The 18,421-nt window shown below is 38.3% G+C and overlaps 1 protein-coding gene across 1 annotated transcript in view; it reads right to left on the minus strand.

Annotated features, from left to right (window-relative positions):
• LRP1B (LDL receptor related protein 1B) overlaps positions 1-18,026 on the minus strand; it is a 509,529-nt gene extending 491,503 nt beyond the window's left edge. Inside the window, 2 exon segments of the mRNA XM_050711674.1 lie at positions 16,943-17,068; positions 17,954-18,026. Coding sequence (XP_050567631.1) covers positions 16,943-17,068; positions 17,954-18,026 — 199 coding nt within the window.
• Between the last annotated feature and the right edge of the window lie 395 nt (positions 18,027-18,421).

The following is an 18,421-nucleotide window of genomic DNA, read 5'->3' on the forward strand; positions in this document are numbered from 1 at the left end:
AAGCAGAAGCTCTTAACCTCAGTGGTAGCTCAGCTTCTGTAACTCCCATGCAGTAATATTACAAGTTTCACACCATGCTTTCTTTTTGGTTTTCTACTAGAACTATGCTAAAACACCCTTCAAAGCATCTTTTCTTCCCTCTCCCCACAGCATCCACTATGCTAACCACTAAACAAGAGGGTGTGGATCTTTACCTTAATTACCATCTTATATTTACTACTTTTAGTAGTAAAAGTCTTTCTATTTCAGCTACATCATGTGATATTGGTGACATCTATCTACAGACAGAATTCAACAAAGGTTCTCATAAAAATTTCCATTCTAGATAGATCTGTATCGGTCACTTTCCATTTTAAAACCAAGCAAGGGTTATTTTATGGAACCTATTCACGTTTCTTGTTTTCTCTCCATGTTGCAACACGCTTCACAGACCGAAGCTATTAAATATGGGACTAAAACATTTCTTATTTTATCACCATTCCTGGATCTTCTCACAGTGTTCTTAGCGTTAGAGAACCTGTATATTTAAAAGCCTCTGGTAGGAGTGTGGAAGTGGTTATTTTATGCCAAAGCTAATATTACACTGTGCTGGTCACATTTTTAATGCCACATCTAATCAACCTCTCTCTGACTCCTCGTGTCTGAGTGACTGCACAATAACATTGTAACCCTGTATATATTTTTCTTCGTTAATGGTGTAACTGAAATGGACCCCATTACAGAGTATGCTCTCTCAAAATACAGGGTGAAAATTCTGTTAAAATAGCAAAATATTTCCAGACAATTCACATTGGAAAAACAAGCTCTGAAATTCACGGAACACCACATTCTACTTAAATATGAAAAGAATTAAAAAGGTGATCTGTGCATTTCCCTTGTTATCTGGGAGAAAGAGTAGAAACATGGAAGAGATTCAAGGTAACACAAGACCAGAATGAAGAGTCCCACTCTTCATGCATCCAGGCAGCACTAGCGCCAAATCCTCCCAAGCTGGAGTCAGGCTTTGCTGTGCTCCTACCGCTCCAAGCATCGCTCTGCAGCAGGTGGATGTCCTGGCAGGCAGAGGCATTCCAGCAATCAGGCTGAATCCATGACAGCAGAAACAGCAGACAGTTAAAGCAACGTCTGGCACTTGCCGGAGAGAGATGAAAGAACTGAAATTGTATTACTTTGCAAGAGTTTGCATAGCAGAGCAAAGATCACAGAATCACCTCCGCAGAAGACGAGTCCTTCACAGAAGGAACAGGCAGTATTTCAGCACAAAATGAATAGACTATTAGCCTTCAGCAAATGGGATATTTATTGTTTTTAAATTGTACATTAGTCCCCCAGCAACAATGATATTTTTAGTGCACATCAACTGCGAGACTAAGAGAACACGGAGCTAAAACTGAGGACTCGGATTAGTGATTTTTTTATGCCCTGAGGGAATACAAGATCTAAACAGATGCACACATAAGTGAATAAGATCCAACGATACTAGGGGAATAATGCCAACTGCATCAACAGTATGAAAAGGCTACTGCTTAGAAACGTCCAACAGATAGCAGCCTCTGGTCCCAACAGACAGTCTGGAAAGCGAAGAGATTTAATTAAAAGGGGGAACAACTCTGAAACAAAGGTAAGCGCAGAGATAAGAACACCTCCCCAAAAAAGCATTGTCCTTTTACAGTACCACGGTCAAAAAAGAAGCATACGTAGCTGCTGTGTAGCAAAAGAGCTGGCATTCACAAGAATGTTACCCTGTCATTTTGTATTGGTATTTAGAAGTTTTCCTCAGAGAGGCGTAGGCTGAAACATCAACATATCAGTATTAAAAATTTCTGTTTTCTTCCTGTAGCTTTTAAGTTGTAGATATTAAGAAAGATGACATGCTTATCTATTCAAATAGAAATGCAATTTTGACCTTAGCACATTACTGTGAAGACAAAACATGTTGTTTTGATATTTACAAGCTTCCAAAATTAGCTGCACTTCACAATCAACCACATACCATCCTTGATAAAAAAGCCTTGCAAAAGCCACTCTGGAGGAGAGAGAAAAAAAATGGAAATAAAACAAATCAGTTACCAGTAGCGGATTTTCAACCCAAACTTCAAAAACATCAAATCATTGCACTTGAGCACTGTAGACAAGGGAGTCACGAAGCCTAAACTGGAAGCAGACCCTGCATATATTAAAAATGTTTTCCAAAACCACCTAAAGAGCATCCAGCGACTGCCAGAGCTGCTGCTCAGGATGAAATTCACTATCCAGGTGAGAATGGAAGGTACAGTGTAAATTAACTATAAATTTCTAGTTGGCCCAATATAGACTCCTCCTGGTGCATATATACATGTTTTTTTTTTCTAGCTAAATATGAGACAGAACTGTTACCTTGAGATGTTTTAGCCATGTGCAGCTGCTGTTACACAATGTATTAGCGAGCAACACGACCACTTGGAGCTTAGGCACTGAGTGGAGCAGCCATGCTAAAAGAACTCTGGTTTTAACTAATGTCTGAACAGTAAATAACCACAGGTTAATACAGCTGATGCTTTCCACTAGGGCAAGACACCATAATAAGCTGAGCACAACCACGTGGAGAGGCCTACACCAAAGATCGCTGCCTCACGAGCACTCCAGCAGGCGGGCATGGATCACTGTCCGAATATTACTGCTGGCTGCAGACTAATGCAGTTTTAACAAGCTCAAAACATCTTGCTAAAATGAATCTGTCATTCTAAATAAACGACAGTACAATGGGCACACAGCGTAATGCATTCACCAAGGCTATCGCGTGGTGGTAGGAATTAGCTTTGGTACTTAGCATGGTCTTACGCTGATTACAGTTAAGGTTTCTGCATACACTTTTTATTCTGGCAATTTCAACTATTAAAAGAGATCTTACTGTCAACTTCACGCATATATTTGGTATAAGACAAAATCCCCTGAAAGACTAACCCAATATCATTAAATTCTACCACTAGTAAGCCGGTGCCTGAGGAGTGCGGCCTACCCCTGTGCGCCACAGCAGCATTTACACTGGCAAGCCTGAGAGCTCAGGCTTCCGAAATATCTACCCAAATGGTTATATCTTTAACCAAGCTAGGAAGATGTGCTTCATGGGAGATGGGATTCAGCCTCAGCACAGCACTGCACCAGACCAGAATGTAAGCTATCTTCAGGCTTAAAGAGAATCTGTGCACGTACCTGTGCGTTCATAGCTATGGGAGCTCCTTAGATGTTATAGGCAATTAAAAGTAGGATTGTTATAGCAAACACACATACCATTTATGTGAAGGTTCTTTTGCACTGCTCTGAGAGTAGAAAGAAACATTTAAATTCAAATAAAAGCAAGTCTGATATAGTGCTCCCCTGCACTGCCAGAGAAACATTAAGAAAGCTTAATCACAAAACAAAGCTCCTCAGTATAGACAGCCACAGAGACGCATCCTAAAATCAAACCCAAGACTTCTTTTTGCACTGTGTAACTTTTAAAATTTGTTTTCTTAAACAAACAAGCACTAGCTTCCCAGCTTTTTTCTTTTTTTTTTTTTTTGTTAAAGAGCAAGTTGACAGCCTCTTTCAATATGGGTCATATATGCAAACACGTCCAAGTGTGGATTAAAAAATAAAGCTTTGAGGGAGCTGAGAGTGCTGCATCACTGGTTCTTCTATACGATTGACTTCTCAGCAGCAATTTTATACATCTCTTATCATCTTTCTCCAAAATGGAAAAGGAACATTCCCTTGACTGTGTATGAAGTTTTTCAGTTATTTACTGCGATACCAAAATCAAACCGAGAAAAAAAAATCTGTTGCAGAATCTCAGTATTTTTATGCATTCAAAAATTGTAAGCCTGCTGGCAATTCGCATGTGACAACAAATACAGCTGAGTCATGGAAAAATAGAATAAACAAACTATGATTTATGGTTGTCAGTTTTACCACAAAAAAACAACCAAGCTGTCTGGATGAGCGCAATTTTCACTTCCTTCCCAGGCTTACATCACTCCCTATTGGAATACAGTATTACAATTACTTTGAAAACTAAGTTGCTTTTTTTTTTTAATATATATATATATTTATTTATTTATATATATATATTATATATATATATAAATAAAACTACATTGCTGACAGGACTGCAGAATAAAGGTGTTTGACTACAACAAAAGATTTGCACTGACCTACACGATGACTGGGGAACTGATTAGATCCTCATGCTCCTCCTTGCATGAGTTTTCCCTCGTGAGGCCAGGAGGCCATTTGGTCCTACACAGCCCTCCCAAGCTTTTTAAAAGGGCGGCTGTGGCAGATCATTGCATCAATGTGAACTGTACTTCCTACAATGCCAAGCTGTGCCTGCATTACAGATGTCGGCCATATGAACTACTCTGTGCTCTCATCTTTCTGCCTCCTTTTCCCAAGAGGAGGACAAAAAAACAAAAGGGAACAGGTCTCAGAGGTCAAGGGACACTATATGCAGCTCTTCAACCCATCATCAGTGCAAATAAATAACTAAAATCCTTTTCTTTAAGTTTTGCTTACTCAAACTTACCCTTGTTCCAGCTTAGCAGGAAACATTTATCTGTTCACATTTTCCCACTATTTCCTAAATTTGAGTTCCAACTTCTATAAAACACTTGCTGCAAATGCAGAATTTCTCTCGTGCACTCTAAGGACAGTTTTGGACAGGTAACTTGCAGCAGCCTGTCTCTGTGGCCTGCACACAGAAAGCACAGCTAAGAGCCCAGAGGCAACAACTTCACAGACCAAGCCTTCAAGCAGGTCAGTAGAAATGGAACCATTCATAAATAAATAGTTTAAAAAACAATCCCATTTCTTAAGCTGGAGACAGTGGCTTGCCCGTATAGAGCAAATTTAAAGATCAGGCTTCTTAACATGGCAGATTATGCAGTTTTTCCCCACATTTTTCTTGCTGGGTACTTCAATCATTAACAATCTTTGTGCCAGCTCCGGATTAACAAAAAAATAAAAATAACAAACAAACATGTCTCTTAAAGGCAGTATTCTTTTTTCTCTAATTTAAGAGCTTTCCAAAATCTTCTGGCAGCCAGATTTTTATGTTTAAAAACACAACCAGAACTAGTAATATATTAATTATTTAACTGAAATAAATGCATCTGTTAATGTGTTTAATTAAGCATACAAAATGCTTTATTTCATTTTATTTGTATTTAAGATTTCCTGTTTTCCCTGGAGTATTTATTATCCAAGGCATGATTCTTCTAATCTTAGATATACTCTGGGACTTAAATACTATTTTATATCAGCATTTCTCAGCTGCTTTTATCGTGAATAGATATATTGCAAACCATGTTAATGAGCTGTTTAGTATTCCTGTATTAGACTTTTCCTCATTTTATATGGAAATAGTACTATAAAAATTCTAAGAATACTAGTTTTATGTGCACAATAATGATGAGATGCAAAGCAAATAAGGAGGAGGAAATCTGGTGGCAGTGAATATGAAATGGATTAGTACCTCGTCAATGTGCTTTACATTGGTTTAAAATTATTAAGCATGTAATTAAGTAGGATCAATTGCACTGTTTGTTTTTGAGGTAATATTTTAGCTATTTTAGATGTTTTATCTTTAAGAATTTAATTTCACACTATAATGATATTCTTGTAATCCCCCCCTCCTGCTATGAAGCCACATAGTCAGGATATGCATGTAACCCACGACATATCAAGAAGTGACCAGGGCATAAGGCCAGGTCGAAGTCACTGCGAAGAAAGATAAGAACAAGGCAAATTAAACAATTTCATAAACACAAAAATAGTTCAGTTCAGCTGACCTTATTAATCAGATGTATTCCAGTCCCCAGGATCATTAGCAGGAAAGAAATGCTACAGCTACATGCAGCAACTGCAGCCCTGACCTGGCTGACCTCAAAGCTATCTCCAGTGCAGCCGAAGTGAAATGAGATTAGGCTTTGTAGGAGCCTAATGAGTCAAACTGTCAGCCTTCAGCACACTCACAACTGAATGCAGATCACAGAAATAAATAAAAAAGTGGAATTCTCACTTTGTATAAGATGGGGACAGAGAAGACTATTTTCTAGCTAGGATAGAGAATCTACAACTTCATCACTGAATAAAAAAGTGAAAATACATCGGCTGTCTAACTGAATTGTCTCATTTAAAACCAGGAATTCCAAATCTGTGAAACGACACATTTGTTATGGAAAATCTGATGTCTGTATGTCTTTGCCCCCCACCTTCACCCCCACCCCCCCCAAAGATGCAGCGTAGCTCATGGTATTGCAAATACACCATCAAGTTATGCCTTCTAAGAAGCTGCAACTGTGATGAGGTTATAAATTTTACACAGTAAATATGAGTTTGGCATTCTTATAAGGAAACTTGGGTCCAATTGTGTTCTCAAGAATAGAATCTACTCAATTATTTCGTACTGGGCACATCCAAGTTTTGCACAGAACCTCATGCTTGTTTCTGAGGGCATAGCTCACCGTCCTGCAGAGCTACACACAGATGTTCATGCTTCTTTGAAAAAAATGACGTAAGATGAAAGCACTAAGCAATTCCAAGATGTGAAAATATTTCATTTGGCACAGTAAAGTTTCACCTAGAAGTACTGGGACATGCATAAGAGCTGCTAAAACAAGGACTTTCTGGATTAGATCTGTAGATCCGGAGTTAAACTAAATCCTGAAGGACACTTTTGAAATGAAATCTTTTCCATCATTTCCTTTTCTGCCTTATTAAAAGAGTAAAATGTAGTGCAGTTGAATGCAGACCATTGAGTTACACACCTTTTTCCATAGTTCTGTGTTATTCTTTGCAAGCAGAGTTTTTGTCTTGCATTATTTCTTTGTCCATAGCAAAGTGTCCTCTTTGCTAAAACTACTGTGCATTATAGAGCTAAAAACACATCCAAGTTCTTATTTTAAATCACAGCCCTATTTTCAAAAAAGAGCAATTTTACCTCTCTTCCAGCAAGCCATCTGCCTGCTAATGAGGGTTGTTTCCATCAGTAATTTTGATTAGAAAAATGGTTATTACACTTTAGCATTTTTTAAGTGACAAATAAAGACCACCACCCAGCCCACTATTTTAATGCCTAGCATTTCTCCCAGTACAGGATCTGCAGGCCAGATGTATCATTATAATCATAAACATTTGTAATGAGTCTCAGTGTAATCGGGGCCCACAGTGAAGCAGCATCACCTCAGATCAAAATCTTTCAACATGAAATTTCATATATAATATTGCTGTAATTTATAAATCCCTGTATTATCAAAAATAACCTTTTTATACCAGCAGTCAGAAAAGGGTTTTGATGATGCTACAGGCTTATGTTTTTAATTTTTTTTTTCAACACCTAATCAATAGACAAAGCAGTGATACAGTAATTTCTCTACCTCCATTTACCAAAGCTATTCCTGGCAGACACTGGAGTGACATCCTAACAACCAAAGCTATCACAATCATCTGGATATCTGGCTAAATTATCCTACTTAAGGTGTATTCCACATTTCCACAAATACTTTTTTCCTGATGCAGACTATTGAGCAGCACTAGTAAAAACCAAAGGGACTGTTCAGGAAGATAAAAACTGAGGAAACGTAGGATTAAGAATTTGGACATCACTGAAGAGATAAGGATGAGACCTGTGAGTCTCCCAGAAAAGGGAAAGGGAATCTGTTCACAATGATGACAGAGGAAAAATAAAGGAAATACATAGGAAGAAAAATAGTTTTAATAGTTTTATCGGCAGAATCACAGGAAAATAATGAATAAAGCAACAGTGAGGACTAGGACTAAACTTAAAAAAAAGCAAAAATGCAGAGTTGAAGAAAAGCAAAAGTTAACTGCAGAACAGTTGCAAGGAGAGAGAGGAAAGGAAAAAGAAAAAAGAAAAGTATAAATAGAAATTGTTAAGAGGCAAAGGAATGCAAAATAAGTGGGATAGAAATAAATGTGCACATAGAAACTAAAACATTATGGAAAAAGGTTAAATATATACCTAAATAGAGATGTTCTACCAAATAAAAAAAACACTGCAATCTTTCATCTTTCACCCTCAGTCCCTTGCTTAATGATCAGTAAACCAATTACAGCTCCACATTTTTAGGATGACAATTTTTTCTTCTCCACTGCAACTTAGAGACTTGCTGGTGCAGCTTCCTTATACAAACCACAGTGCTATTGTTTGGATCCTCACTGGGTTCTCCTGCATTGACATCCAGGGGACATCCCTCCTGCAAAACCAGACAGGACTGCACGCATACCTGGAAGACTGCCCATGCCCAAACTGAGATTACCCCTGAAACACACATCTTTTGTTGCCAAATATTGTCAAGAAGGTCAATGATGCAAAAAACAATGTCATTACTTTAGGCTTAACAGCCAGCACAACCTCATGAAAGAGAAACTGTGACAAGTCTTGCTCTCTCTTCTCTCTACTTTTTATAAAATAAAATTGCTTTGGGTTAAAAACTTGCAAATGATCTTAGTCAAAGTATGACTTACTTTTATGTTTTTCAAGAGATTGATCTTTTCATTTTTTTGTCTTATGAGTATATATCCCATTAGAGCTGCTTCTGCGTAAGAAGTGCAATTTTAGCAAGCAATTAATCCATAAATGAGCTGTTTCAGAGTTTTAGGTATTGGACATCATCCTTCAAAGGCTCTATCCTGCCCTTGTATTATACCTACGTGTTTCCACAGACCTTAAAAGAAGCCCATTTTGTCAGCAATGATCTAACTGAATTCCCCGTGAATCACTTTCAGAAAGCCATACAGAAGATAATCAGTTACAGACAAAAAAAGTAGTATATTTACAATGACCATGTCACAGAGATGCAATGACCTCTAAATCCTTCAATCCTGAACTTGTTGTTGCATACTTTATACCAGATACTACAGAGGGGAAAAAAAACAGCTGGTGAGCTACAGAATTTATACCTATTTGAACCTGGGCCTCTTGCTAGGGACGTTGAGTTTCTGTGAGATAACGACATCATGATGCCCTGTGCAGTTCTCATCTTTCACACAGACTGGAGATTCTCTGATTTTGCCACCCTGCCCCCAAAGTAATTCATAAACTTTTTTTTAAATGTGCCCCACGTGCATAGGCTGAGAGAAATCTAATGCTGCATTTTGTGTAATCAGATGGTCACAAACTGCAGCACTTTACTGTGTCCAAGGGAAAATCTTATCTACAGATCATTTCATATTAGAAGCTCAATGCATCTCACAAAGGAATTATTCTTTGCTGAACTTCTTACACACAACAGATCTCCCGCTATCCGTTCGCAAGGTAGGAATCATTATCAGTAAATCCCAAATGGGCTAGCCTTCGGAAAGCATACTGGCCTACACTAAAAGTTAATGTAAAAACGTGTGTTGGCAAGTTGAAGATAACTATTTGAATAACTATATATCATATTCACACTAACTGCATAATCAACTGAAAACCTATTGCAAAGTTTTCAACTTGCTTTTAAGGTAGTCGCATCTGGTAGAAATAGGCCTGGGTGTATGGACTACGTAAAGGCCCCCATTAAAGAGCATACAGACCAGAGATCAGAGTACAATTGAATATACAGAGTAGAAAAACAAATTATTAAAAACGTTGTTGAATGATTCTAGTCTTTAAAATTACTATTTTTAAAGCAAAAGCAATTCTATTTCCTGCCAAATTATGGTATTAGCCTGGCTGTAGCCTGTCACCTTCAAAACAATCGTTTAAGAAAAAATAATTTTTATGTAGACAACTTTAGTTGCAGCACCCTACAAAACGAATGATCTCTGTTGCTAACCCTTTGCAGGGAATGCAGCACTGCCAGCCAAGACACCAGGAGTAACTTGCCGTACTTCTGACACCAGGTGGATTTACCTTGCCTCTACCTGTTTGAACATACCTTCTTACGGATCTGGTCTTCTTATACTATATTCTAGTCTCCATCATGTATACACCCAGATCCATCATTTATTATTACAATAAATTAATTAGTACCAGGCACACGCTTAGTCTTTCCATACTTCAGATTACAGAAGGCAAATCAAGCTCCAACCAAAAGCCACATAAACTCCCTCAGCTGATGCTCAGGGCTACACTGGTATTCAGTGTTACACTAGTACATTTGCTTGGCTTTTGTTTGCTGCAAGTTTCGATCTGTATACAGACTGTATATAAGCAGTCCAAATAATACTGGGATCAGAGGAATACAGCCCTGGGCTGGGTTGGCACCTGCCAGGTGCCCACCCTGTTGCTCAAGAGGACAGCGGAGAAAATAAGTTGTACAGCTCATGTGTCAAGGTAAAGACAACAAAAAAGGATAAACCTTGCAGTGTTTTGCTGTCTCCTCACTATGTTTTCGCAGCACCACCACCAGCGTGGCTGTGGTGGGGCCATTGGGGCAGGATGGAACCAGACAGACCCAGCTGTGTCCAGCATGGGGCAGCCCCGGCCTCTCCTCACAGAGCCCCTGCAGCCCAAACCTGGGCACACATCCCCTGATAATATTAGGAAGAAGTTTCAAAGTTAGGGCCATAGCCATATGCTTAATCACACCAAGTACTCACACACAAGCGAACAAACTGGTTTTATTCACACAAGGATAACATGTGTCTTCCAGTGATTTGACAGTATGCTTATGTCTCAGTAGTAGTTTTACCAGCCATTGGACTGGTAAACTATAAAAAGAAATTGCCTCTAAATGTTCTTTAGGGCCTCCATACCATCACTTATATATTACTGGCTGTGACAGAAAGTACAAAATTATCATGTTATTCCCCAGCCTACGATGTGCACTCGCCTGCACCCAAGGATGGGGTGGCCCAGAGGGAGGAGGAGCAGAACAAGTGCTGAGAAACACAGGAACATCCCCAAAGCACAAAACCTCTCGGGGGACACCTGGGCCTAACCAACAGCTGTCCCAAACACCACAGTGGATCAACCTTAACTCCTCCAGCTCAACTGTAACACAGGATTTGTCTCACTGGGGTGCTTCTCTGTAACCTTTCCAAAAGGCTTAGAGGGTACGAGCACTATCGACATCCATCCTTTCCAGACTGTTTGCTCTAATATTCAGTTAACTGCCAGAACATCAGCAATCCTATCACACCAGCAAAACGACTTTTCCTGGAGGGGGCAAGCATGTCAGTTTTCCCAAATGACAGAGCAAGGAGAAAGCAGAGGTCAGAAGCTGAAGCCAAGGTGAACATCTGCGTGACTGCTGCCTGAGGAAAAGGGGCAGAGAACAGCACAATATCTGAACAGGACAAAGCACAGCAAGTGGTTATATGCCAAAACCTACTATGGCAGAAACACAGGCCGCAATAAATACATCTTTGCTAGTGTTTACCAACCGCAGTTGCTTTGCCAGGGGAAACCACAAGGAGACCCTCGCTTGTGTTTTCTTTCAGCTCCACATAAACAGTACCAGGAAAGTTCATCCTGCTTCAAAACATTCATCTTGTTCTGTCAGAAGCACTTCTCATCACCAGCTGACATATAACTGTTGCAATATCGTATGGTTCTACTACACATTTAACTTAATTTTACATAAACCAGCAAGTTTCGTAAGATCTGTTGACATTTGTCATTTAGTTGTGGTTTGTTTCCCACAAGAGCTATAGAAGTTAAGTTTTATGCTACTGATATGAAAGATCTTGATTCAGAGAGAAAAAGTAGGTATACATTCATCACCTCAAACAAATCTGTTTAATACGACTATCAACACAGTTAAGTGTCTTGCTGAAGAACAGGTATAAGCAGCTATTTTACATAGATTTCCTTCTTCAATAGTAAATGCATACAGCAATATATGAAGGGTAAAAACACCAGCATATTTTTCCCTTGCATCCAGTGATTTGTCATTTACTTTCAACAGCCTCATTGTACCTCATCTTGAATGTATGCAAGTTATTTATTGATCTGGAATTTTCAAAAGCTACTTTTGAGTGGTTTGGGAACCTGACTTCTGTTGAATTTCAATGACTGTACTTGTAAAAGAATTAGGAGCTTTAGGAAATTTTATCTTTGTTTCATGCTGCAGGAGCAATGCAGCACCCAATTATCCTTCGCCGGTAAGAGAACTACAATCGAGGTACCAAATTAACAACTTTTAAGCTTGTGAAACTAGTCTCACATATTAGCATCCAGAGAATGAGAAAAGCTATTTTAGCATACAAAGTGAGACTCAGGCTTTTAAACAAGGTATTTCTGGTTTCTGCCTTTCTTTTACTCCTTCAAATTCAGCTTAGCCATGATTACAGAAGATGATGGTCCCTCAAAATCCTACAGAAAGATTTATCAGAGATGATTTCAACATGTTTTGATACGGCTGTATCTATTCAAACTTCTAGAGATATGAACCATTCATATTTGATGACTTGTTAATGTAAACTGGGGTTCTTTCAATTCTGCAACAGTCAACTACAAATAAATTGTCTAAGGGGCTTGTATTCAAATAGCCATTTGGATAGCATTTAGGAAAGCTCTAATACAAGACAAACAGTGTCAGGATAACAAAGTCTAGCTGTATATGGGGACAATACGAGAAACAATCGCTGTCCAGTGGTGCAGGGTGAATTGTTTTCAGAATTTTGATGCTGCTTAGATAACTGAGTGTCGAGTTCTTTCATATCTTGGTAGTAGGACAACCTGGTATTTTAACTGTGTCTTTTCCTCTCATAAGATATTCTTGGTACTCGAGCAAATACTTAGGGTCATAGATGTCTCTGATAGGTACCTGTGCCATAGCAAAGCACTGCAGCCTGGAACAAGCCGCAGAATGGTATGAAGAATTCAGGGTGTACTTGTGCCAGACCTCAAATCTCCACAGGGCAAGTATCAGCCAGTTCTATAGCCATGAAATAGAGGACGACGCTAACAGAAAATAAAACATCCTTTGCACCGAGCATCACAAAATCAAACACAATCAATGTGCACAGCTTCAGAAAGAAGTTACAGAATGAGTAATTTCTTTCTCTCCTCTTTCACCTTTCCTTAGTATGATGCACTCTGGCAGAGAGGAGTTTATGAACTGAGGTTAGAAAACCATATGCAAGTCAGACAAATCCTTAAGCCTAAAGCTGTTAACACACATAAAAATCCTTGAGTAGTAAACAGATGGAGTCATCTGCAAATACACCTTTTAAATCTTGACCCTGTTAGTAGGAGGCTGAGAGGGAAACAGTATATCAAACCAAATCTTCAGATTTCAGAAGCCATGCACTGATATTTTCTGTGCAACCACAAGGCTTATTTAGAGATGAATATGTTAGTCAGAGGGCCAACTGTAACACAACATGCACTGGTACCCCAAAATAACAACGTTTTAAATTGGTGATTTGAGATACAGTTAATGAATTTCCCACTTCAGCCCCTATAAAAGCTTGAGGTAGGGAAATGCTTACAGCTTAACAGCGATATTGGTAGCAGGAATGGTAAAATTAGTAAAATTTGATATTAACCAGACATTTACAACTACTTAGCAACTAAAGCAGGGAATATAAAGCAGATATTAGGTGTTAGAAAAGGTTGTCACCAGGTTTGATTTCTAAATTCTATTTGTTTGAAAAGTATTTTTGACCCTTTTGTATTTGTCCCGGTAAAATAGTTTAGCGGATAAGCCGATAGACAAGAAATAAAATAAATCTTTAAGGAAGTCATATAAACATTTGCACCTACCTCCAGACCAACAGCTGTCTGTAAAAGTCAAACATGTCTGGCCAGATTCTGGGGCACCTGACAGAGTCGTATTGATTTCAGGTGAGCTGGCTGATTTAGCCTACTGAAGAAGCAAGCCTCATCCGATTAGGTTAAGTAAATTGATTTTTGAATCCTGACTATTTGCAAAAACCTTATGAACAACCTAGAGAATTACCACCCAAGAAAGGGTAGAAATTACTTGGTTGAGAGTTTTTACTAATATAATTTTTAAAAATGAACTTTCTTATGAACAATTCACTAGCAGAAAAGCAACAAAATCTGTTCACTAAATTATTCATTCTGAATTACTGAACCAGGTTCATTCGTATTATAAAAAGCAGCAGCTTCACTGAGAGCAGAATGAATCACAGCTGCTAAGAAACAGAGAGAACACATGCAGATGCTGTAGGAATTCACTTCTAGTCTTACAAAGCTATTCGTGGGATGATTTAGTTGAAGATGGGAAGTAGAAGATGGGAAGTAGAATGGGGACAGACCAATGATGGATGCTCTCTTTTGACTCAGAAGAGCACAGGCCATGACAGGACAGCTCCATCACGCTTGTCCAAAGGAAGCCCAACACAGACAAAGGAAGCTGTGCCAGCACAAAGCCCTGCCCCAACCTTTGCCAATGCAGAGACAAAATCCAACATTAATGAAAAATCACTTTTCTCCTTTCTGTCCAATCCTAGATCTCTTTATTAAAGCTAGTATGGGGACTATATTGCATGGTTTCAGACAGATTCCTGAGAAAATCTGTTTATACAATGATATGTACATTTGTAGCCCGATAGCTTTCAGGCTATTGCAAAAATCTGGTAAAAACGCCAGCAGGAGAAAGGCCACAGAGATATTGAGTACCTAAAAGTTTTCTGCAGATAGATGGCTGAGTGATTAGTGAGACTAATAACACTTTTCATATTCTCACTGTGGGAAAAGCTGCAGCATGAGAATTTATCTCTTTTTAGACACCTTGAAATCCCCATGGGAGAGAAGTCAAGAACTTCCACTTGCAGGAAAAGCTTTGATCCATGTTTTCACATTATTAGAACCCAGAAAACCCTATTACTAGGCACAAATCCACAGAAAATCAATCAAACTTCATTTGTTTATGGCTACAGGAACAACTAGCAATATCTGTCAAGCCACACCAAATAATTCATCTTACATAAGTCAGCAAAGGGCTGACAAATAGAAGTTGCATTCATCTATAAACAAACAGACACATGACGCAGTGCACTAAAACTGGAAAGTGCTGCGCCCCTGGCATTAACACCACAGACTCCTCATATATTTCATAAGGATATTTTAAGGTAGTTCATAACTCCTTACAGATACGACGATACAAAGTGTCAGCAAGAAAATTAAGGAACATTATATTCATCTCCAGTGAGAAGCAACTTACCTGATGAAGCTGCAGTACATATACATATTTCAAGAAATATTAGATTTGACAGCAAATTATGCTGACTAAACAAATACAGAACCACTAATACTAAAATATAATTGCAAGCAAATATATGGGAAAGTTTCTCTCAGCATCCCAGTGCTGTCACTGGGTCCTCATGCAGCGGCCTGGACTGAGTTGAACTGAAAGGAAGAGGCAGGACAGTCCCATTACAATTACCTTCTCAGCCTGTACACTCACATATTGTCCAGGCACCTCATTAACCAGCAGCTCGTCAACACAGGGCTCCCTAACCTGTACACTCAAAGATGCAAATGTCCTCCTGCTCTACAGTCAGAAAAGCAATGATGCTAACTCCTACTTGTGACATAGAACAGCACAAGCAATGCATCCGACAGAAATTGTTAGTATTTACAAAAAGGAAAGGCGTTTCCAAAAGGATCAGACCTGCTGGTGTCAGAAGAGGGTGAGCTTTGCCACCCTATTCCCCCTTTAAGTCATCAAAATCACAGCAGATTAAAATCATAGCCTTTGAAGTTTATTGAATGGCATTATTAACACAGATCATATGGTGCAGTACAATAAATACGCAAACTGCTTGGGAGGAAAATAACCAGGTAACCAGCAAGCTGCTAGATCTGGAACTACATGCTAAATATCCAGAAGCAAATTAAAAACTGCATGTGACAATTTTTGTATTCTTATTGCAATATTCGTTACTTGAAAATTTTGGGACTGTAGATGTGTTATGCTTCAAATCTATGCTTAAAAATATTATGCTACAGAAGACAATCAATAACCAGTGCAGTAATAAAACCTTAAGTATACCTCATAGTCCCAAATACATTCTGTTTTTAAAAATCCCAAATGGTTTCAAAAGCAGTTAATCAGAGCACCCTCACCACAGTCCCAGAAGCAATTTTCCTATCAGTTTCAAGGAACAAACCATGGAGCAGTAAGGTTGCAATCATTGGTACAGTATTTGCCCAGTCAGAAATGGTTTCTAGACATCTCTACTTTTCTGTCCCTCATTTTAAAGATTAGACTCCTAAATAGTGTCTGATGTTTGATACTTTTTCTTTTATCAGTAAACCACATTTCTAGCCTTATTGATTGTCAGTATTGCTTTGGTACTAAATGCATGTTTCTTCTCTTACATTAAGTGATTATCCTGGGGATAAAACCAGTAAATTCCCTCATTTTCCTCAAAATTCAGGAAACAAGGGCACATTAAGATTTAATATCACCTCATCTGTAGCATACAATGCCATAAAAAAAAATCTGTAAGGTTGCTGCTCTGGTCTTCAGAAGCTCTTAGCCACATTAAATTAAAAAAAAAAGGAAGGAAAAACCCATCAAGGTCTTTTATTATAATTAAATGTGTTGTATTAAAGCTTTCTCTCAACTTCTGATCTTTGCTTCTTTTCCCTTCATAAGTTTTTACATCTTCTTTCATTCATTCCTTTGATGTTTGCATGCTCTTAATACCTTTATTGAAAATATTTTGCATTAGTCATTTCCACCCAGCCTTTTTTAAGGAATACCTTTTTCCCTGTGCCTGACTTTGCCTCTGCCCTCTCCAGCTCAGTGAGAGCATAGGGAACATATGCTCTGGTGAGTGTTCATTACAAAGTGGCACACAAACAAGACACCTTCCGTTTCTCGTCTCTCACCTACACAGGGAATGTAACCTGTTACCCTGATACGAAGATTTATTCGAGAATTAAAATAAATAAATAATAAAAGCAGAAGCTTTCCCTTCAATTATATAGTTAGTGCAAATACAAATGTTACCTTTAAAAGGAAGATAAAATAAAATTGGCACCTTCTTTACTTACATGTGTCTAAAGACTCATCTGAATCATCAGGACAATCAGGTTCTCCATCACACAGCCAGTGCTGGGAGACACAAGTCGTGCCGTCACGACACAGAAACTCTCCTACGTCACATAACTGATGTTCTTCTGAAAACAAGAATGGTTTAGAATGCAATAGTTAAAAAATAAAGAAAAATAAAGTGGCACAATGAAAATCAAAAGTGAAAATAAAATGATTTTAAATCAGGAATCAAAACAAAGAATAAAAACAATGGGAAGCAGTAATTAAATGAGGTATTTAATGGTAATGCCCTTACTCAGGCTGGATAACCCTAACCTCTGGCTGCAGTGTTTCAGTGGGAGCACCCCAACCAGACATGAACAGGATTAGCACAAATCACCTCCCTGAAAGAAGAATTTTAGGAAATCCTATTCTCATCTTCAGCTCTTTCACCATTAAGTAAATTTGTTAAATAGACAGAACTCAACAAGCTTTAAATTTCATGTTTTCAACAGGGAGGTATCCTATTCTCCTCCCCTGCCTGAGGAAACATTGACAAATTGTTGTTTCAAGTAATATTTTCTCCAGGACACACTTTTTTAAGCAGGCAAACATCTTTTTAAATATATGTATGAGTTTTTGACTACTGCTTTAAATATGTACTTTAACAAGCAAATCCTATCTCAAGTTTATATTTGAACTATTTTACTTTTCACGTAACAAAGCTGCAGTCTAAGTTAATGGTCAAAATTGAGGCACCTTGATAATTATTTCCTTAAAAAGACGGCAATTTTTGAAGCCTGGCACACCCAAACTATCAGCTGACTTCAACCGAAGTCTGATGTCCTTGAGATCTACAAGAGTTAATTAACACAAGACTATTCCTTCATTAACTAACTATCATTAACTAAAGCCCACAAAGCCTCTGTGCAATATACTGTATTCTTTTTCTCAACACATAAATTGCGGTAGTCCCTTCCACAAGGTTGGGATTGCAGATCACTGGAAAGGTTTCTCGATTATTCTCTCACGCTTACACGACCGAGCAGTAACTTCTCTGGAGTCAATATTGTTACAAAGATATAAAAATAAGCATATAAGCATTTGGGGGATGATAGTGTATTATTACTCTAGGAAATAACTGTAGGAACATTTTATTAAAATTAACCTATCCATTTCATCCTGCTTACATTTAATCTTCAAGATCAGCCTCTAAAACTATTGATGGATACAGTTTCAGATTAGTCAAAGTTGCAACTATTATGAAGATAAATTTAATATTGTTTAATACAGCTACATCATGGCTTCTGTAACTCTGTAGGAGTTGTTATATTTTAATTCTTTGCATTTACTACTACAGCAAGAAGCGCTGAGTTAAGTTGTTCATCTTTGTACAAAATGAACGACCGTGTAATTAAAAGTGCAGGTTTACATGCTCAAGGAAGCAGTTTTGCATTAAGCACACCTCCCTGAAAAATTTAAGGTCCCTCTCTGGAAGT

This window comes from Cygnus atratus, chromosome 6 (assembly GCF_013377495.2).
Source record: "Cygnus atratus isolate AKBS03 ecotype Queensland, Australia chromosome 6, CAtr_DNAZoo_HiC_assembly, whole genome shotgun sequence".
In the NCBI taxonomy this organism is placed as follows: domain Eukaryota; kingdom Metazoa; phylum Chordata; class Aves; order Anseriformes; family Anatidae; genus Cygnus; species Cygnus atratus.